The sequence below is a fragment of the Syngnathus acus genome, chromosome 6 (genome assembly GCF_901709675.1).
Source record: "Syngnathus acus chromosome 6, fSynAcu1.2, whole genome shotgun sequence".
NCBI lineage: Eukaryota > Metazoa > Chordata > Actinopteri > Syngnathiformes > Syngnathidae > Syngnathus > Syngnathus acus.
Window position 1 is genome coordinate 4,023,395 of NC_051092.1, and position 22,498 is coordinate 4,045,892.

At 42.1% G+C, this 22,498-nt stretch overlaps 1 protein-coding gene and 1 long non-coding RNA gene across 4 annotated transcripts; one reads left to right on the forward strand and one right to left on the reverse strand.

Moving 5' to 3' along the window:
* The first annotated feature begins 396 nt into the window (after nt 1-396).
* On the forward strand, nt 397-16,950 carry LOC119124722. Its single transcript, XR_005098324.1, has 5 exons — nt 397-525; nt 597-829; nt 3,441-3,538; nt 16,254-16,437; nt 16,615-16,950. It is a non-coding gene; the product is annotated as an uncharacterized LOC119124722 (long non-coding RNA).
* Nucleotides 1,435-22,399, reverse strand: LOC119124721 (overexpressed in colon carcinoma 1 protein homolog). Of its 3 annotated transcripts, none has more exons than XR_005098323.1 (7): nt 22,129-22,399; nt 19,580-19,604; nt 18,826-18,861; nt 18,637-18,716; nt 18,301-18,336; nt 16,956-17,983; nt 1,435-1,445 (listed from the first exon to the last, which is right to left on the reverse strand). XR_005098323.1 is itself a non-coding variant. In XM_037254948.1 (6 exons), the coding sequence occupies exons 1-5, from the start codon at nt 22,178-22,180 to the stop codon at nt 18,332-18,334; spliced, it is 198 nt and encodes a 65-aa protein (XP_037110843.1). In that variant the 5' UTR covers nt 22,181-22,381; the 3' UTR covers nt 16,991-17,983; nt 18,301-18,331. The 3 variants fall into 3 exon arrangements, 1 of the variants encoding a protein (XP_037110843.1); XR_005098322.1 differs by lacking the exon at nt 1,435-1,445 and having other exon boundaries at nt 16,991-17,873; nt 17,935-17,983; nt 22,129-22,382; XM_037254948.1 differs by lacking the exon at nt 1,435-1,445 and having other exon boundaries at nt 16,991-17,983; nt 22,129-22,381.
* Nucleotides 22,400-22,498: the final 99 nt, after the last annotated feature.

Sequence of the window (22,498 nt, forward strand, 5' to 3'; positions counted from 1 at the left end):
ACAGGAACAGATCATTGTTCGTATAAGTAAACACAAAGCATTTGGGAGTACGGAACACGACTAAATCGTTTTTGGAATACAGGTGGAAGCCAGAAAATCCAACTCAGTACCTTTTGTCTGTGATACAAAAGTGCTATCCGTCGTGTGCTTTGGAACTTTTTGATATATCTCATCCGTGTCCTGGAATGACACCCGTAAGTTCTCACTGAAAGGTCACGTGGGAAACGATTGATAGTCAATCCACAGTAGATCCTCCAGATTGAAAATTCCCGATTCCATCCTGGTCGAGGAAGAGGGTCTCCATTTGAAAAACCTTTGTTTCGTATGGACGGTAAACTCCACAGCACATGTCGGATACCCCCCCTACTTTGTTTTTATGGCTCCCCGGAGACGACTCAAATGTAAGCGAATCTCCACCTCGAGATTCGACGCTGAGGAGGAGACAGGCTGTAGGATAATGTCATGCGCATCATCCATCATTTCTGCCAGGAGACGCACGTGCACGTCTGGCTTTCTGAATCTAAGGTATGCATTCACGGCATTTTTTTTCTTTTTTTGTCCTCGGGATTTACGAGCCTCCTTACGCACTTTCCCAGCATCCAGCAGGCCGGATCCACTTGTGCCCCGCAGGCGCCCCGCTTCCACGCTTCCTCAGCAGAAAAAGGTGAAGCGAGGAATGAAGGAATGTGTCTTTTCATCAAGACTGGCGCTGCGTGAATGTTTCGCAGCGGCAACATGATTCCTTGAGCACAAAAGAAGCGAAGGGAACATCGCTTCCAGGCGCCACCTGCTTTTGCCAAAAAAAAAAGAAGACGCTGGAAGATGACAGGTGACAGATGTTGATTAAATCCCTACCTGGCCGTGTGTAGAAGATCTCACTTTACCGTGGAAAACCATCTACGCGAGTCCAGGCGTGCCTTTGTATTGTGGATGGAGAAGAATAGGTGCGGTTGTGGACATAGCAGACATTCCGAGCCAGGCAATAAAGCCCGATAGAAGGTGGTGGCGATGGGGAAGGGTCGGGTCGGGTGGCGAAAGACCGGCTCGACTGATACCTGAGCGGCGAGAAACTGGGACAGAGAAGGTTTAGCCCGATTGGAGAGGTGCTGACGGCCAAAAAGTTTGGAAAAGATTAGGCGGACTTTGCCCCATTTTGCAGTCAAGCCAACACAAAGTAGGTTAAGCTCCAATTCGGACTCAAAAATAGACAAGTTTGCCCTAAAAAGTGGAGGGTATTACTCTTGTGGGCAGCACCACTGATCCAATAAGATGAAAGTTTCCAAGTGTGTCGAATGTTTTGGTCGAACGGTACCGGTTTTGACGCAAACGCTCAGCCGAGGGGTTGATATCCGGGATCGGCCGCTGGCCGTACAAAGCCCCGACAGATCCATAGCAGATAACAAGAAACTGAAAATAGTCTTTCAAAATTGCAAACTGAGTGCTGACTGCGTGTTATACGTGGAAACAGTGACCCATTTCTTCGCACGATATTATGATGAAGCCAAAACAAATGTGCGCTACGATATTTATCAGGTGTTACGAGTGAGTCCACAGTGACTACCGCCTTATATTGAAGCAAATATCTTGTTTTTTTCTCTACTACTTAAAACTCAGGTGTATTAACATTTTTGTGACATACCTTTGTCCAAATATTAACAATTATAGTAGCATTTTAAATACATTTCTTGCTAGTAGGCCTCACTTTAGTTAGCATTTTGCGCTAACAGAATATCATTAGCATATATGTTCTCCATAAAGAAAAAAATTCCCCAACTATTTAAAACACTTCTCAGGTGTCTTAATAACATTTATGTGACGTACATTTGTCCAAATATTAACAATTATACACCTTTCTTGCTAGTAGGCTTCACCTCAGTTAGCATTTCAAGCTAACAGAATATTAACATATATGTTCTACATAATACAATGTATGTTTACCATAAGGGACTCAACTGACTAAGTCTACTGAATGGAAAGAATATATAAACAAAAATGTGGGCTTGTATGTCAGTCACATCAGTGCCAGCAAATCCGACACAAAGCTGCAGTTTGTGCTAACGTCTGGCTAAGACTCAGAGAACTTGACTGCGCCAGGTGCGCACATAAGCCTCACAAAAACTGCGTGTTCTTTACTTTTTTTTTTTTTTTTAAACAAACAAGCTTTACAGGTGCTGGAAGACGCATTTTTCGCATTTTACACAGCTGTTTCCATTTGGTTCCAGCGTTTGGCTAGCTTAATTTGGCAAGCTTCTGCGACATTTTTCACGTTGCTACATTTTTGGGGCATTTTTGGCGAGAGCAATGAATAAATCACTTATACAATGGTGTCACTTTCGATAAATAGCTCTCTGATAATAGTCACCATTTAAATAGGTAAAATAGGTCTTTTCAGGAATAGTTTCTATATATGACTACAATAAGTGCCGCTGCTTGGAAACACTTAAATCAAGTGTTCCAAGAGAAAACATTCAAATGGGATGCTAATTTGCTTTGCTTTGACTTTACTCTCGAGTGCGTGCAGTGGGAAGGGAAGTGCGCCAAATCACTCAAGGTCTTCAAGGCCACAAAATTGAGCGAAAGGCTGCTTTCAATACTTTTTATTCATCGTGCGACTATAACATCATTTTATTCCTAAAGTTATAAAGCAAACTTTGGTTGTGCACGAAGCTCTTTTTCCCTTGTTCTCCTTCCCAGCTGTCACACACTGTTGGCTGAATGCGAGCCTCCACATTTAATAACAGATCAGAAGCGTCAGAGTAATATCGTAGCGCTCGTGATGACACTCGAGACGTTTTATGACATCTGGATCGCCTTTAAGCAGAATTTTCAAAAAGTTCTTTACAAAAGACGTCAGTCGGGGGCTTCTGTGCGATGGCCTGAAAACGAGACCCCGGTAAAACCAAAGTGGGAGGGAACGGTGGCAGCCCCAGCATCAATGGGACCCCCACGGGGTACGTTTGATTTACAACCCTTCGAGTCGTCCGCCGTTACAGTTGAACTTGGATCATGTTCACCAAAGTCATGTTATCCAAAAGGACATAAAGATAACCAGTCAATCAAATCAACTAAACATTTCCAAATATTTATAGAACGAAAACTTTCCATTCAACAATGCACATTTTTATAATATAAACAACCAGCTGTTGTTGTATGTTTACATTTCTTACTGTACCAACGTCAAGCAGCAAACAGTAAATTTAATTTCTGACTTGAAATCTTCCAAGATAAATTATTCAAAATTTAATGGAAGAATTAGAACCTGTGTTACATAAGATCAATGTTGGCAGTGTTATTTTTAGCAACACTTGATGCTAAATGACTCTAATCGAACATTTCCTGTTGTTGTAACATTAGCCGGCCTTGTTTGCACTCTCGCCATTAAGAATATTTTTGATGCGTGTCTCGTGGTGCGTTCAATGCAATATGTTTTTTTTTTGCAGTTTCCCGTGGCACTATTGATGCCATTCCCTCCATCGATGCTTTTGCTTCTACGGTCATCAAGGGCGTCTGCATTTCTGTATTTTTGACAGTCTTCCAGGTATGTCCTTCTAAAAAATTCGGGGCTCTTTCTTTCCCCCCGGATGGTCATAATGTAAGCCAGATTGTGAGCGTGTGGTGGTGGGGAGAGGAGGAAGGAGGCGGTGGTAAGGGGGAAATATAGATCTCATGATTACCAACAATTGACCAATTCATTTGAGACCTCCTCTGACATGCCATGTGTGCAGCTGCATTTGAGACTGTGGTTATTTTGTGCGTCTGTGTTTGCATGTGTATGTTTAGGCTCAATCACTCCCACAATAATAAATCAAACCCGGGGCCTCGGTAGCCTTTGGATCACGTCGGGCCTTGGGCTTTTTTGGCGAGAATAGATTCGCCCTCAACGCTGATTGAGCCACCGAGAGCGTTGTTTGGATTAGAATGAGCCGCTACGTTAGCTAGACGGGGCGCCGGCGTTGGAGTACGTGTTTACGAGCGACAATATTTTGTTTGAATACGCCACCTTTAAGCCCGGATGAGTTAGCTTGCGCAAGCGGCGAATTCTGAAAAGAAACAAAGGTAACATGATGAGCACTTTAAGCCGAGGGCCTTTGTAGCTTTAGCTCGGGATAACGTCGGAAAGCCCGCGCGCCGTAAAATGTGAAATAGGGAGAGACTTTAATGTCCTGAAATGAAGCGCCGACGTACAAAGAGATTCCGCAAATGCCAGCAGAGATGGAGAGAGCGCCCACGGCCAGGTAGCTCTCCAAAACATCCTCTTTGCTTATCACACACATGTGCACAGCTGGCACGCAGCTGCTCCTCGCACCTATGCATGCTCCGAGGAACAAAAGACGTTTTGTGTTCTTGTTGTTTCTGGCATTTCAAAAATGTTGACACGAGCAGAAAAGATCAGTTCCCCCCCCCCCCCCCCCCCCTCCGTGTCGCCTCCAGACCTCTTTGTTGCTGTGGTAGCCGCTAGCTGTCTAGCGCTAACGTTTCATTACAAGACATTCTGTACGGTAACGTAATTACATCTTCGAGCCTTTAAGAGAGAAAGACAAAAAAAAATGTTCTTCCCGAAATGAGGCAACCACAGATAATTCTGGAATTATTTTCGGAACTTTAGCTGTGTTACTTGAGATTCAATCAAAAGTTTACAGCTTGAAAGTGAATCTTTTATAAGGTCGGTACTGCAGGCGGGTAAACACATTGGCTTTTATGTAAGCACAGCTCGATTTCCTGCACACTTAAAATTAGGCACAAATTGCATCATCGCGGTCAGCAGGAATAAGCCCCTCCCACTAAGTACTAAGGTGTGCCTGCACTTTCCATCCATAGTATGTCGACTTGACTTGGGCGACACATTAGTATGCACATAAAATAGCGCGTCACTTTAATAGCTTGATTTTTGAAGTATTCTGACTCCAGTTAATGCAATAAAAGGAAGCCACGTGATTTCTGTCCCACGGTCAAGCCAGATAGCGTGCGATGGCTTGATCCCACCGTAACACAACGCCGTGCGTCAAGACCACATGGAGAGCGCCGTGTTGTGATTTTTTTTCTTCTTCTTCTTTCATGAGTGGGAGACGGACTTGTAATACATTCCAGACACCCGGCCCTGCTACCTATAGGCATCAATCGTCTCCTCTTTCACTGGAACAATAAACCCGCTACCTCCGAGAGAGAACTCATATCAGAACACCTCCTCAGTGGAACATTGCATGCTCGGTCCATAAAGCTCAACCTTGTAGTCGCCTCCATAACGGGCTGTGAGGGGGAATTTGCCCCTCTCCCCTTCCAATGGCAACTCCAAAGCTTGACCTTGCAGTGATTATGTGATATGTGACCCCCTAAATGAGCACCTCATTTAAAGAAATGTTTTTAACGGTGTTACATAGCTCAGATGAGATTCGGGATGCTCAATGAGGCCCAGATGGAAGACGAGATGAGTTTTGAAAACAACACCTTTGTGCACCTCCACCAAAAGTCCTGCTTACGCGTTAATCCATCCACAGTGATTTGCAAAGTGTGGTTGCTTGGGCCCCCTCTAGTGGTACAAGAAAGAATCTCTGAATTAAATGGCTTTTTTTTTTCAATCCAGTACAAATATTTTTAATTTTCAAAATTGCATTTAATCATTTAAACATGTTGTTTCTAAACAATTTGTTGCTATGTTTATTTAACTTTGAAGCGCAATAAATTTTAAAGGGGAAGTCAAGTTACAAATATTCCTCACAATAATTTGTTCTATGCGGTGGCACAAGTCTAAATAAAATAAATGTTATTAAATAATAAATAATAATATTAATTAAATAATGATAAAATATAATTAAATAATAATGAGTTCTTCATTTTTTCTGGCGAGTCAAGTCCCTCATTCCAGCTGTGGTATTCATTTTTGGAGTTCCCGGAACGTTTTCTGACACATCGGCAAAGTCCGCACATGTTGGCCCAATTTGTGATTGAACGCTTTCAGCTCTTTGGTCACCATTAATGACATGATGGATGAGCGTTGCCTTTTCAGTGGTCTTTTTATGCAACTGAGAATTCTTTTTTAAAACCTCATAAAAAAAAGTTTTGTACCAATGTATTCCTTCACTATGTAACAGTCTCAAGTGTCTCCAATAGTGCAAATCTTAACGACTCAAGTTAGCAGCTCTAGTTTCGCCGGGTTTGACCCGCCTGGCCGGGTCGGACATTCATCGCCCCGCATTCATTGTGACCTTACGGTAACTTTATATGCGTTTCACACTGACTTTATTGTGAAGGGAAGCAACGCTAGCTTTGTTTGGCTCATATAGTTCCGAAGCGCCCCCCGCATACCTTCCAAAAACACCTCCTTAAATCAGACGAAGAATAAACACAGCAGTCATGAGGAAATCCCTGCATCGTAACACATCCACGTCCTTAACGGCGTGATGGATGGCCCGTTTGACGGCTTGTCATTTTGCAAACCGGAGGTGGCAGTTTGTAATGTTTGCTTGTGAACGGGGGAAATTCTACTTAGTGGTAAAAGAAATTTATTACGCTTGAATGGAAATGTGATACCATAATTGAGGTTAAAATATACTGCCAACTATATAAAAAAAAGGTCAATTTGGCTTTTTTAAATTATTCGATTAGAAGGGGCATTACTGCACATTAAGGGAAACAAAGCAGTACAATCATACTTTATTTAACTCCAATTTGATTTCTATAAACATGGCGTACCCGCCTTATAATCCGATAAATACGCAAAGTGGGCTCCTGTGCAAAATTGTATTCTTATTAATATGAAAGAAAAAAAATTTTTGGGGACATTATTTATACTCGCTGCGCACACTCTATGAGAGCACCACTGCCACCTACTGTAGTGGATGTGCAATTACAATTAATTTTTGTATGGGGGAAAAAAAACTAGAATATGTACAGCATTCTTTGTTTACTTGTTTTTTTATTTACAATATCCTACTAAATTCTTTCCATGGCTCATTGGTATCTAATTCATAAAATTGTCTTGAGACAAGGCAACCATTGCAAATGTTAACTCACACATAACTTTCTCCGTGCATGTCCGGTTTCATAATAAATCATATTCTTGCCTAAAAATATGAAGCCACCTTGGAGTCTTGTCCTCTATTTGGCTTCAGAGAATTCACATCCAAACTTTTTATTGACCTACTTAAGAGGTGGTGCAATGATGATATACGGAGCAGAGCTTTGCTAATGTGGCAAGTGTGTGTGGTTGCATGTGTGTGTATGTGTGCGAGCAAGGAGTAGCCTTTCACCTCTCGGGCTGTGTGCCACCTTTGTCTGTGCAGAGGAGGATATAAATCACCGCAAGTTCATTACTGGAATGAACAGTCAGACGAGGAGCGAAAGAACGGGAGGACGGGCTGTGTGTCGTAAAGCTTCTTTATAGAGTTGTTCCATCAGCAGATTTAGGGCATGTCTACACAAACGTGGGCACAAAATGTTTTTGATGACATGTTGACCTTTTTGTCTACATGCTATTGTTTTAGGTTACTGGAATAATCGGACTTTTTGGAAGAGCACACTTGTTGTGACTTTAGGCGTGTCCCGTCAGGGGTCGCCATAGTGAGTCACTTGTGATGAGACGAGTAAATCTTCTCATTTTGCGAGCAGCCTTTGTCTTGCAGCGGGAAGTCAACTGCTGATGTTGCATTCACGCTGTGTCCCCGGCGACCACGGCAATCACAACTCAGGCCCCTGTGGACACAACTCTGCAGGGATGGATGTTCTCAAAACACCCTTTAAAATAAATGGATTAGAGATTTTATCATTTCATTCAACTGCACGCAAAAAAACACCTGAAAGCGACTCGGGAAGAAAATATCAAGATAGCGGGTTGCGTCATTTGTCAAGCTGTCATCATTAGCCTCAGCTGTCACTCTCCAGGCCGCGGATTATAAAATCGGCGATGCTTATTGTCCGTTACGCAAGGCAAGGGAGCCTCGCTGACGTGTTTTGACAGGTGAGGCTTTCGTTAAGGATGAGGTGTGAGATGTTTGTCTCCATGCCGTTACATAAGAGACGATTGGTGCCAAAGTATTTTTTGGGGGGGATGGAAACGTGTCAATTGCGGACTGTCGTGCAAATTTTACCAGCTTCCTGCATGTAAACTAAAATGAACAAGTGACTTTCAGGTGCTAGCAACTGTGACTAGCTCTTATTTTGAAATGACAGGAAGAAGGAGACATGTGCACCTATTAATTTATCAAGCTAGCTTGTCAATGCTAAGTGCCACATCGCCTAGAAGTGACATATCTTAACCAGCTTATCTCATCTTATCATATCTTAGTTTATCTTATCTTAGTTGATCTTATTTAACAATACAGTACAGTCTCCAGGAATAGTCTGCAGTAGCGTGTCTTCAAATCGATATAAATGAAGAGCAAGCGGCTGGGCGGGTTCCGGGGGTGAGGGCAGGTGTGAGCTGCTAGCCAGGTGCAGCTCCACAGGCGTTGCACGCAGCACCCGTAATCAGCACGCCGGGGTGCTAATGACAGGGTGATGCTGTCTGACGCGCAAACAACTCCCGCGCCTCGCACGCACGTCTTATCGCACGCCGTTTGCTACTACCTCGCACAGGTCAGCACATCCATAATCAACTCGAGAGGAATAACAGCTGTGCGCTTATGTAAGCCGCTCCCGTTCGCGCCGGCGGCTCGGTCCAAAAGGTCAAACAGCACTTGAGGATAAATCGGTGGAGGCGCGAAGATTGTTGGTTTTCAATCCAGCGCTTTTAGTGTGTCACTTGAGTTGGTAGTCGTGCAGCTCTTCTTTTCTCTGTAAACTGAAAAAAAAATCGAATTTTCTGAACAAAAAAAGAAAAGCCACAAGTGCCTCATTTTTTGTCCCTTGTGGTGATGTCAAGACATGTAATGAGGCAGATCGGGCCTCCAGTCTAGCCCGGACGCCATTATGAGATACCCGCGTCACCCACATGCTATTTTTAACCCCGTCCCTTCCCGCTCCAACCGCACTCGCATCCAGCCCGTATGTTTTTCTTTACATTCATTCTTTTCGCCCTGCGTATAGATCAGCTTTTGTGTGTAGGTCTCAAACACATATTTCTTTTTTTCTTTTTTTTTTTATTACACGCCCCGATTCAAACATCCCCCAAATTATTATTATTATTTTTTTTATTATTATTATTTTTTATTATTAACAACACGCCCCGATTCAAACATCCCCAGAATTTTGAGTTTGGAAAGCAATCGTCCTTTGTGACCCTCGCCGACTGCAAAAACTCACCGGGGCCTAATGTGTAAGCTTCACAGCAAACACGACCCCTGACCCCTGAGACCTTGCTCAGGAAATAATGAGTTCACCTTGGTAAACACGCCAACGAGGTGTAAAACTAGGAAATATGCTACTAGGGGTGTCAAACTCAGTGGTTTGGGTTTCCATCAGTGGACTGTTAATACAAACAATAAAATTATATTAAAGTAAAATCACTTCATTATTTGATTACATATTTAATACACAATTAGCCTTGTGTATTTTAAAGTCTAACGAAGTAACGTTTCTCTTTAACTCTGATCTCATTGGCCCATTGGAACTGTTATTCATCCATCCAGTAGGGGGCAGTAATCACAGATTTCAAACAAATAGCCAAGTCTGCCATCTTTCCTAAATATAATTCCTTTGCAATTTTAATCCGATTAACTAGCGAATATAACGTTTTCTTCCTTTCATCGAAGTTTCGCGGAACTTGTTTCGTAAAGCAAATCCCGAAAAAAAAAAAAAAAAACATGGCCAAAACGTAATCTCCTTGTAAGGTAATTAGGGGAATTAAAGCACATTACCACACATTTGGGCACGTTGACCAAAGTTCCGCCATGTCTTATGTAACCTCACATTTAGCTGTCGCCACCTCCGCTACAGCGCAGGCATAAAGAAAGCCCCAAAAGAAAACATCTGTCTGCAACACATTTGTTTTGAATTCTTCTCATTGATATCAAGCCCAAACAAGGGCAATGGCAACTTTTTTTTTTTTTTGTGGAGGGGCCGGGGGGGGCGAATGTATGCACACTCCTTGGCAAGAGGACGTTTTGGGTGGGAAGATGAGAGGATGTGGAGAGGACAGTTGTGGCTTGGCACAGCAGCTCTGCATTGGAGGCTTTTTATTTAGTGAGAGTGAAAAAGGCAGAAAGGGATCATTATGGCTCCTGGAATAGCATAATTAGAGAGAAAAGCTTCACTGTCTCGGTTTTTTCTTCTTCTTTGGCTTCCTACGCTGTGTCCCAGGTATTTGTTCAACATTTCATCTCTGGCTTAAATCATAAATAGGATTAAGGAGGTTTTTTTTTTTTTTTTTTTAACGTGTCCACTCTCAGAGGAGGCAAATTCCCCCCGCCATTAGAAATAATGGAAATATCATCAGTCCTGGGCCATCATAAAAACTTTTAAGTTCCAGTGGCACAATTTGTTGCAATACGTTTTGAAGTATGAAAAAACGTGCAAAAGTAAAAAATAGTAACTGACTTTGGATTGATCGATTAATTACGCAACGCCAATTTTTTAGCTTTTGAGTTATCATTCGCTGATTGCATCACTGAATTTTATGTTTGGATTTTGGGTTTGACTCGAAATGACATCACAGTCAGTGCCTAAGGGCTCGGCCTGCGAACATCCCATGACCAAACCCAGGAAACATGTAAACCGGGATTGGTTGTTACCTGAGCCCTCAGGCACTATATTGTCAAATGATGTAAACATGTGCCATAATTCTTCGCCATTATTTTCATGAAAGCATATCACAGATATTTTTAAAACACCCGGGAATGAATGTTGTGAAAATGTTGCACTCATATCAAAAACAGATTTTGTATTATTTTTATTTGGTTGAATAAAAAGAAAAAAAGCATTTGATCATGAAATTTATGATGCAAAACTCTGAATAGTCTTTGCTGAAACAAAAAGTGGTTATTGTGTCCAAACAACATACGGAAGAGATCCTTTTGCTGCATGATTTGTGTCTGATTAACAGCCGGAAACATTTTATCAGAAAGTCAAACAACACAACTTGGACGGGTCTGGATCGGAACCGCCACATTAGGCCAAGATCAGACGCGGTAACTTAATCACCAGGGAATCTCGGGAAGGGAATGTTGATTCCACGGCGGCTCCACACACACATATGCTGGCTGGCTTCAGGAAGTAAAGAATACTTTGTTGCTGTACTCACGTTTTTTTTCGAGTCTCACCATGGGACAAAAAAACAATCGGACGCAATGAAAGTTGGTTGGTTAAACAAGCGTTGTGTATCACATTCGCGTTAGCACTCACAAGCTAAATGCTTCGCGTACTTAAATAGAATTTCCACATCATGTATCTGTACTTATTTATAATGTATATACTGATTTTGTTGCTAGCCCAACCAATCACACAACCAAAAAGACGACAAAACGCTAACATGGACGGGTTTACAGAAATTGTTTTTGTACATTATACTTAGCTAAAGGGACAAAAATGTTGCCATTCATAAAGTTCCATCCAATCTGGTTGGGTAAATTCAATTATTCAATGAAGTCATATTATTGTTTTTTTAGTTGTCATTACCTTGATTATATGTTGGCCAGGCTAACCTGCTAGCTAACTTCATTAGCTAACACGCAAATCTTCAACTACACCACTGAAGTAAACTAAATAAATAAAAAATACTTCAAAATACTTTTACTTCCAAGATACATTTATCAGAAAATTACTTTTGATAATATATTCCGCAGTTATTTATCCTCAAGTATTGCTTTTAGTGGTGTTAGCTAGCTTACAACTATAGCTGCCATTATGACTCCATTTGCAGTTGTGCTTGTGCTGATGAAAGACAAAGAGCTGGATGTGTCACCAGGGCAAAGGTCACTGTTTACACAACAATGGAACACCAAATTTGGCCTTAGTTAGACAGATTGGAAGCCTAATCTAAAACACTCCGTTCCAAACTCTAAACAGGCTCTCCAGGGGGTCGCCCGCCTTTCTTCCCCAAGCATAACATCTCAGACTTCAAACGCTTCATCGGTAACCCCAACCTCTGGGTGCTACACCCAATTCTTCATGACCCATCTGCCTCTCCCCAATCTGAGGCTGATGGACCCCATGTGAAGGTGCAGCTGTGGGATGATTTATTGCCGGGTTAATTGTTGGGTGAGAGGCAATTGTTGCCGCCGGTGCTCGTCTGATTACGGGTTCACCTGCTTTCCGATTGTAGCGTGCACTCCATTAGCTCCTTAATGGCTTACGTGAACTGGGAAGGTTTTGGGGGTGAGGAGAACACATGGTTTTGTTGCAATGGCTCCGTAATTACGGGTCAATCTTTTGGGGGTCTTCTTGCAGAGAAGCCAGCTGTGGAAAAAAAATATCAATGAGGAACGTCCAAAGAAGAAGAAAAGTATTCGATGATACGGATATAAAAATATTACTCGTTAGTATAAAGTTATATTTTTTTCTTATGGGACTCTAGGAATAAATTTTCCTTGAGCTCTGAGTATTTTTTTCAGAGAACTACGATTTTAAAGACTAACCATGATAAATTCCTCATTGTGGTTTATTAGGAAGAGAATCACGCCAAAGCGTAACCACGCTGCTTTGTGTCTCCTAAGTCTCCGTTATTATCGCGATTCCCCGCTGGAAACTTTTGATTGTGTCTTCTCGGGGTCAGCCAAAACGACAGGGGACTCTTTTTGTTGCTTCTGAAACATTTCATATTATTCGTACTATTGGCACCGCAGACGTAGCACAAGTTCATCCAATGTGGTGTCCCTTACCATTGGTGGATTTTCTTTTCCACCTTCGTCTCGTTCCAGCTTCGAATGCAATTGTGTCAATTGTGACAGATCATTTTCCTGCTGTCAAATGTTGTTCCAAGCTGGCCTAACATGATTTTTGGCCAGGCAAGAGTAGTTTGAAACTGTTTGGGAAAGTGGTAGTCACTGGCTAACGGCACAAAGGTTTGTCACTCAAATCAAAACCAAAACTCCAGCAGCCAGGATCTCTTATTGAAGTCAGTCAAGAGAATCGAGTAAAAACATCCTTCGGATCAAAAAACGCTTTTAGTGTTGTTCTTTTTATGATGTCTATTGACGATAAAACTTCGGTATTGCCGCCTTTGGAAGGGCGGAATGTCTGAAATTCACGAGTAAGTCAAATCACTGCTTGGAAAATGGAAAACTCCAAAATTGTAGTACATTCCACTGTAAAATCTGTGATGTAGCGCTATCATGCTAGGAGAACCGTGATTCAGCGCTGGAACTGTTGATGTAGCGCTATCATGCTAGCAGGACTTTGATTTAACGCTGGAACTGCTAACTTTCCGCTCAATCTGAAATGGCAGGATGGACATGACAGGTTGGGATGAATTGAGTCGGCGCAATCAGTTGCTCAGCTCAAATCAAATTGACTGTAATCTTCTGTTTCCTGATATTAACTGCCACCAGCCATCAAACGGCGATGGGGGGGAACGTAACCAAATGAAAAGCCATATGTCTAACATCTTACAAGCTTTTTTTTTCCAAATGTCTGCCCGTTCCCAAATGTAATTAGATGAACATGTCAGATTTGTGGGCACAGTAAAAACAAAGACAAATGGGCCCTTCTCGTCTTGCCAATTAGCCCTAAAGAGGACTGAAAAAGAAATCCATGTCAGCCCTTATTTCTATGTTTAATACATAAAAGTTGGATTGGAGCATGGAATTTTTAAGTGGGTGAATTATCTGCCACAGTCGAATTGGTTCTGGCATCACTTTTCCCCCGGAATCTTTACGGTTCTATTTCCCATAACATAACCGATGGAGGAAGCGGAGTGCAAAAAGGTATTCCTCTGATCTATCAAATCATCGCTCATATACGTCCAGACGACACCGACCGGGCTTCCACCCAAGCTAAAAATACTCCAGCGTGTCGTCTTTTCTTTCATCTTCGCCCCTTTTTCATGGCGCACGTGAGTGCTTTTCTTGGCCGGGCCGTCGAGCCCTACGAGGGAACGCCGTGCCAAACATCCGTTGATTTACTGCTCCGAGCACACGCTATGTCTTTTGCTCTATCCAGCTATAAACGCTAAAGTGTTACGTCCAGATCCCGCTTGCTATATTAACCTAGATTCTTTCCAACGAGTGGAGTGACTATAACCACATGGCGGACCCTGACGGCATGAAGGGCATCTGGAAATGGAACGACAGGATTGTAGACTGATCTGATCTCCGCTTGACCTGCTATGCTATATTAAGAGAGAGTCAATAACATTCCTTAAAAGATACACATCGTTGTCTTTGGGACCTTGTGTCCCCCCCCCCCCCACCTCCATCCTATTAAATATTTCCTCGAGTAGGTCCGCCGAGATCCAAAGTGTAAGACACGAGCGAGCCCGCAGGCACTCTGCGACCTCTTGAGAACATTTTATGGAGGTTCTTATTTTGTGGGCCCGAGTTCACAGCTTGCTTTTGTTTCTTTGCTGATCAAATGGGTTTTTGGCAGCAGCGTTTGGATGCACTTCAGCAATAAAAGCAAAGACCAAAATTGTTCTGAAGTTGGCTCGGCTACACATTGGGTCACGTCTCAATTGTGTTGATATCCAAAGCTGTGAATGTTCAAAGTATCCTACCGATGCTACCAACCATAGCATCCGTACCTACGGACTTTCCTATGGACCGACAGCAACCTCAATTAAATCGATCGAATTGACGAATGTGTAAATTAGTTCCCTGGAGCCACAGGTCCAAAATCTGGCACGCTTAATCTCAAATCACCAAGATGGTTCTCTTTGAAGAAGTGGGGAGACATTGCAGTGGACATGGCAAGAGGATCCTTCAACTTCCTTCACCTCAAGATTAGCTCTTCTGTGATCGAGCGCCATTCTTCTTTGGTCTCTGGAATGCGGCGGATGACGGATCTATTTTCCTACATTGTTTCACCTGCTCTAAACAGAACCACATGCTGCTCCGGACTGGACTGCCTCTCCTTTGTCTCTAATTGAAAGCACAAGTAAGGCTCCAGAGTTGTACAGTAAAGTTAGCCATAGCCATCGTGTCTTTTCAGAGCCGTCCAGTCCCGAGTTGCTCGAAATTGGAGTGATGGTGGTGCGTCTGCTGAGGCAACGAGGCCTTGACATGTTTAGATGAAACGAGCGGTACTGTACTGTTAATCAGCATTGGCATGCCGCATCTGCAATGAACACATCACGGATTAAATCTTATATCACCGGTCAGTTATCTCCTCAGTGAGGGAAAAATGGACATCAATCGACAGATCACACGTGGGTTTTTTTTTTTATTTTTTTTTATCAATGATATCATTGATGAAGGTGGAAGAAGAAGAGATCTCTGTTCTTTTTCTCAGTGAATGTTTGAGCCAGTGGACACCTGTTTCCAGGATTCTACGTCATCCTTTTGGAAGACAATAAAAAGCCATCTTAATTAGGACTTGACACCATCTGTAAACTCGTCAAGGTAAACCAACGGGAGCTTCCAAGCCGAATTAGGATCTTGTCCAAGGGTGTCCAACCTTGGACCGATTATTATAAAACTTAGAATCGAATCCGACCAGGAAGAAGTTCAGACAGAAGAGAACATTCCAGTTCCAAGTCCAGAGCAGAGACAATCCTAATTGTCACTGGAGGATGTTGTAGTCCTGAAATAAGGATTTTGTCCAGCTCAAGCCTCCAGAAAAGGTTCTAATACCGATTAATGGTTTTTTTGTCCAGAGAGGTGATAATAGTCCACTGGATAGACATCTCCTTTTTCATGGTTCCAAGAGAAGGTATACATGTCTGCATCCTGCTTCAGAACAGTCAGTGTATTAGCTTATGCTGCAGTGCCACCTGTTGGTTAGGAGGCATAATGTCGCGTGACATCACACATTGGCACAATGATAACACCTAGTGGACAAACGTATTACTGCAGCTTTTGTAGAACAATAAAGGACCTTGATTGGATAATCACTTATTTAGATTAGTCCTGAATTAGTCCTGAATACCAATGATTGTTTCAATAGAAATAAACTGGCATTCAGTGCGGCCCGAGTCTGGAATTTGAATCCATAAAAAAAAATCAATAACTTCCTCCTGGGTACAAAAGGATGATTGGTTTCCAATCATGATGACGATAGATTGGAGCAGCTGGGATGTGATCATGTTGAAGATAAAGGATGTGTGCTCCAGCACGTCGTCGTCGCATCCGACATTAAGCATCACTCGCCTTCACGGTTCGACTGATTTTTAAACCGAAGATATGATTGAACGGGTAGAAGAGAAGCAATCATGTGTCATGGTGTTCCAGGTTCTTCTTTTCCCACGGTGGCTTGTTAAGGAGGCTCGCACAGAATAGCAGTAGACTGTTAACGCCTCGCCACATCATTCCATGGCCGCCGCTCGCTCCCACAACGCAGTCAATTTCCCCTACGTGATTGATGGCAGAGCATGCGGGCGGATTTCAGCCAATTCTCGCTTGAGATTGTCCCTCGGTGAGCTCTCATGAGCCGGGGAAAGATCATCATTGTTTATTTTTACTCCCCCTATCGAAAATTCACTTGTACAGGTTGTATAAGTCAAATTAATTATGGAATATTTCTTTTTAAACACCAGGGGAAAAAAATAATCTGAACTCAATCTGTGACTCGCCTCCATGTTCTGCTCCCCAGTGTGCAGGCCAATGGCGGTGACATTCATCATAGACAGCAGGAGCTATCTTAAAGGGCAAAGCCGTACGCTTGACGGAATCCAGAGAGACAGGAAAAAAAAAAAAAAGCAGGTAACAAACTCGAGCGCAGAACAAGTGGCGAAAGAAACCATCATGGTGTTAGTTAACTGTCGACTTTCTGGTTCATTTTCCTCCTTGGATGAACGACTCATAAGAAAATGGTGGCAGCAAATGATTTCAAGTCTCCACCACGTTGCTCACGCAAATCACTTACGACTGATGACAAAAAGCGAATCACTTGAGTGTGGAGTGTTTAAAGTTGGCCTAATTTCACTCCTCCACCGGTGCTTTCAATTCGAGGCGGGTTGTCAAGAGTCTGCCTGATGAATGATCTTGACCTTGCACACTTTGGATTATGTTTTTCGGGAGGATAATGATGGTGATTTTACAAATAACCTCTCTTTTGTACAACAGATAAAATAGAAATAATTTGAGATTTTATATTATTTAAAGGTGAGACAATAAGTGGCATAAGAAAAAAAACAGGATCACAGCTATTATTAAGTGGAGAGGATGTCTTGCAAATGTTCCTCTCAGCCTTCAAATTATAGTCTTGTCATATCCGTGTTGAATTAAGGGGAACATATTACAAGGTCAGTGCATTTGTTTTTTTCATGGGACGATTTTTACCAAGATAGTAAGAGGTAGAGTGAAACATCACAAGGACAATCAGAAATGTCATGTACGTCTGTGAGGGTTCACTCAATGGCCACAACATTAGGTACACCTGCACATTATTACGTCACTATATTTCTGATTCATTTTATTTAAGACTTTTTATTTTTTCCTTAATTTGTTGGATAGTAAGGCGTGAGATTCGTGTAGGTCTACCAAATTTTATATTGTGGCCTGTGAGCGTAGCTTGAAGGACCACCCGACGGTTCTCTGACATTCTCGTTGTGGCCCGCAGTGAGTCACTGATGTGGCGATTGCTATTTGCGGCCCGCTAATGAGAGAAAAAAATAATCAAATCAAATCTTAATTGGCCAGCGACATTTCATCACGGTGACTGACAGGTCCGGTCACGACGCTCTCTGCCCGTTGCTGCCTTGTAAATCCCCTAGAGGGCGCTTGTCCACTTCCATGCCCATCTTTTTTTTTCTTCTTTTTTGAAGGATGATAATTGGCGTCCGCAGAGCTCGGCTCTGTGTGGCTGCACCTTCCGTAACGAGTCCACGAGGCAAAGCCGTCTTCTGAGACCTGACGAAAAGTCTGCATCTTGACTCAGGCGGCGCGTGAAAAGGGCTGACGCGTCACTCACTGAAGTCACCAAGGTGGAGTCCATAGAGGGCGCCTCAAGGTGAATATGCCTGTGAAGACAAGCAATATTAGTTTTTTTAATTTATTTTTTATTTTTATTTATTTATTATTCACTTATTTGTTTATGTACCCATTCATTTATTTGTTTATTTATTTATTTACCTACCTGCCCACGTATTTGTTTATTTATTTATTTATTTATTTGTTTGTTTATGTGTTTATTTTTTTATTTATTCATTCACTTATTTATTTATTTACCTATTTATTTATTTACTTACTTACCTACCTACCTACCTGCATATTTATTTATTTATTTATTTATTTCTTTGGCGAGTGATTTTGACATGATTGAAAATGGTGCATGTACCTCTGTTGGGTGTCCTCTTCACTGATGACCGCTAGTCTGCAAGAAGACAGGTCAGATCACGAGACGAATAATGGTAATGGAAAATAATAATTTAGTTCACTAAAAAAAAGAGGTCATTGTTGTTGTCGAACCACAGAACGGTAGATACAATGTTTTGAATTGTCTCGGCGAACGAAATGACATTTTAAGAACTGCAGCAGATTGATGTTATGATTGCAGTCATAAAAACAAAACAACACATGATTATCAAGACTATGTTATGGCGTAATCATGCTGCAGGCCACACGCTAACATTGTCCTCATTTGTCCTATAAGAGTGGTCAGCAGCTTTCGCACCTTTTCGGCTCGGCTTGGACTGACTCGCGGCCACCGTGGTCAAATCCGCCGGGAGCCCCACGTACACGCCGCCATAGTTCCTGAGCGGACAGCAGATTGAGTGTTGACTTCATTAAGTGCGCTTAAATCCCTGCAGTAATATAAAAGCCAAAGAGACTTATGTGTTAAAAGGCAGAGGAGGAAAAGTACCTTCTTTTCTCATCGTCTGCCAAGGGATCTTCTGTCCTGATTGAGAGAAGATGCACATGTCAGCTCAAAGCCTTTCCACTCCCCTCCACACCAGCGCACTTGTGAGATTTACTCCGGTGTTAGCAACTGATAGGCTTGATGATCGGATTAAGCGGCATGTTATGATTACGTCTGGCTTATTTATGGCTTTATTTATTCATTTATGTCTCTTGGGGGTAAAAAACCTGCTTGATGTCACTTTTACTACTTCACATAATTCACACTATGTGATGTACTAGTCGTTTTAATCTCATGTTTCATATAGCGTGTGTGTGTTTGGTGATATTTTGCTGCGTCGTGAGGTCTTCTTAACATGCTGCTGTCAGCTCTTACTGTTCTGATGTTTATCAAGCAACATTTACACGGACACAAACTGTTTCCGGAAAACATACAGCCCCTCCCCAGGCTTTGATAAATGTGGCCTATTAAAGAAAAAAAAAAAAAAGACTGGCTCTGTGAGATAGGAAAAGGAATTTGCTTTCATGCTCACATATCCTTAATTTAATTTCATTTGGTCATTTGGCCGCTTTTATGAAGCCAGCATGTGACTGAAAGCGATTAGTAAATGCAATTAAGGGTCAGGGCAGACACTTTCCCTCACGTTAAATGGTATAAAAGTGATGGCGGTTAAAGTTATGTGATAAATATTATTATTATTTTCCAATGCAATGAGGCAGAGAGAAAGATGTAATGATGTATTGATCGATGTACTCACACATCCCTGGAGGCTTCGGATGGCCCTGAAAATGAAGAAGAGGCAGAAGAAAAGACATTTATTCTTTGTTAATCCAAATCATCGAAGGCCTCCTGGCAAATAATCGCAGAATATTTGCTGAGGGACTCGAAGGTATTTTATTGTGTCCTGAAAGAAATACTTATTTTACAAGCAAACAATTATTTGACAATACAGTTTGGGCCTTGACATAAGAGTGACCTGATTTTTTTTTTTGCTTTGACTTGTGAGCTAGAAATTTGAAGCTATTCTCTGTTGCCGGATGCTAGCTTAATGCAAATGCAAAATGCCCAAACAAGCTAACAAATAGCATTATTAGTCTTTTTCCCCCATTATGTGTTAGCATTAAGCTATTAGACAAAGTCATGTCTTAAATGAACATCTTTTTAAGATTTGTTTTATGTTCAGTTTGACAGCAATCCTTGACTGAGAGTAGCAAAAAATATCTCAGAGCTTCCATTTTGAAGTCTTGCTCACTATTTGCCAAATTACTGTTATGTTGTGAAGGAAGTTCACTTGAGTTCACTGCCGCCTTTATAAATTGAAGCTCCAGTTCTTAAGATAAATCTTATATATACCAAAGGCAGTTTTATTCTTTCTTTTGATTGATAGTTCTCATTTATATCATTTTCAAGATAACAATAATGTTTGAATTAAAAAGAATTAAAAAAGAAACGCGCCATGATGTCAGGCTAGGACAAAATGATAAAAATGCACTTCAATCTTAGAGGAAACCTTGCTAGCAGTTGATTTAGAAACATCTGGAAGAGGCAGAGGCACCCCCAGGGACTTGTTGACTTTAGAATAAATCTTCTGATTAGTTACACCACGGTTCCACATTACGCTTGTTCTGTAGCACAAAGGCAACAACTGTGGCGTGTTGTGATGCGCAAAGTTCGGGGCACTTTTTTTTAGAAATTCCATTTTCCACCATTTCAACCACTTTGACTTGTCTTAACTCATTCGCTACCATTGACGGATCTAGACGTCAAAGATCCATTTTTACCTGGGCTGGCATTGAATGAGTTAATCGGAGTAAACCGATTTTAAAAGATCATCCTGACCGATTATTTGATTGTGTGGTGCGTATTTCCCTCACAATCTGCTCAGAAAGTGGTCAGGCTGAATAATCATCAAAATACTCCACTTTGTTTTTATGACCACAAATTCTTTAATGATTCAAATTCAAGATAACGGTCGACAGATGTCCTTAGCCAGTAATTTGAATTTTCACTAGATATCCCAAGTATTTGCACGAGTGGAAAAACAGTGAATTTCCCTTGGAGCTGTCAAAAAAGCAGTCTGCTGACATGACACAGGGGCCCATTGAGAGGCCAAACAAAAGCTCTTTCATATCTCAGGAATTGCATCTGTGTAAATAAGGGCAAGGATGAGCAGTACAGCGTGTGCATGGCCGGTCACTTGAGTCCGCCGAGACCGAAGCTTGAAATTGAAAAAATTGACGTGCGTGACTCAGCTTCCTGAATGAGGCATGATTTGATTAGTTGGGTTGGAAACCGTAAACGTGTGCCGCCACCAGGGAGTTGAGCGTGTTGCTGCATCGACAAAGAAATTCTCGGACTTTTGACTTTTGAGCAAACACTTGACCAGGAGTTCCAATCGTCTATTTTTTGGAACCCTTTCGTCGATGAGCGGCCATCTTGCCCGAAGGTCGAATTGACAGCACAGTGTCATTTCATCTGTATCCAACGTCTTACGACGATACATATCCAATTCATCTTGCCGTTTAGATATGTATCACGACATAAAAAAAACTCCATTGTATATAAAAATCCCAAAATGAAAGGGAAGCCTGCAAATGGAGTGTCAATATAAAATTTATATTGCAAAATCCATCCAAAGTCTTTTAAGGAGCGAAAACGTGGCTGTAACACGCTCATGCCGAAAAGTAAGCACCTGCCTCAACCTTCACCGTTCATCATAACGATCACTAATCAGCACTCACACACGTACACAAAACCGGTATGGGCAAAAGTATCGGGACACCTTCCTGTTTAGCTCAATTTCTGTTCTAGTTCATCCTTAAGGTGTTTGCAGGATTCTTCCACACCAAATTCAAACAAGCATGTCTATTTTGGACTAGAAAACAAATGAGGGGCCTTTGCTAAACCGGTCCCCCAAAGTTGGATCCATATGTCTCGATAATATGATGTATGGAATAAAGAGGTGGAATTGAACAAGACAGTTTGGGTGAATGAATGAGTACAAATAAAAAAAAAACTGTCAACATAGTATTTTTATGAATGAAAGCCTTGGATAGGATATTCTTGAAGCGCTTGGGCGGAAGCAATCAATGTGCAATTTAACTCCAGAATTGGGATCACTGGAAGTCAAAGTGGGCACATTCCCTATGCAAATGCTTTCTATTCATTCATCAGTGAGTCCAAGCTCGACGCTTTTCATTTACATTCCAATCACCTTCCAGCTTTGGTGCAGACACACACACGTAACTACCGCATGTTTGTGTCTTATATTCCTAAAAAAAAAAAAATTCAAACAAAAACACTCACCCCCTCCTGAGGTGCTGGCGGCCGACGAATTTCCACAACCCATTTTTTTCATGAACGCAGCCGTCGTCCAAACGTCAGACGCCCGGTAACGACGACGAGGAGGTGAAGAATGAGCAACACATCAGGAGAGGAGGAGAGGGAAGGTCAAGCAAGCGTCTCTCACTGTTACACTGAGAGTACGCCAGGAAGCACAGTGCCGCGGGCTTTTATACACATGCTGGGCTGGGGAGTGTGTGTGTGTGTGGGGGGGGGTTACAGTGGGCGAGAGGGAAGAGAGAAAGATGCTTTGCCTTAATGTGATTTGCTCGTCTGTTACACCCTGACATGGTTGCCCTGGAAACCAGGAAAGGAGGGAGTGTGTGTAGAAGTA

Bases quoted from the DNA above. Each gene is read 5' to 3' on its own strand.
- LOC119124721 (XM_037254948.1), bottom strand. From the start codon at position 22,180: ATGAAAAAAATGGGTTGTGGAAATTCGTCGGCCGCCAGCACCTCAGGA. The intron at 19,605-22,128 runs GTGAGTGTTTTT...CTTCATTTTCAG, and splicing joins CGCCAGCACCTCAGGAGGGG to GGCCATCCGAAGCCTCCAGG. The intron at 18,717-18,825 runs GTACTTTTCCTC...CTGTCCGCTCAG, and splicing joins GCAGACGATGAGAAAAGAAG to GAACTATGGCGGCGTGTACG.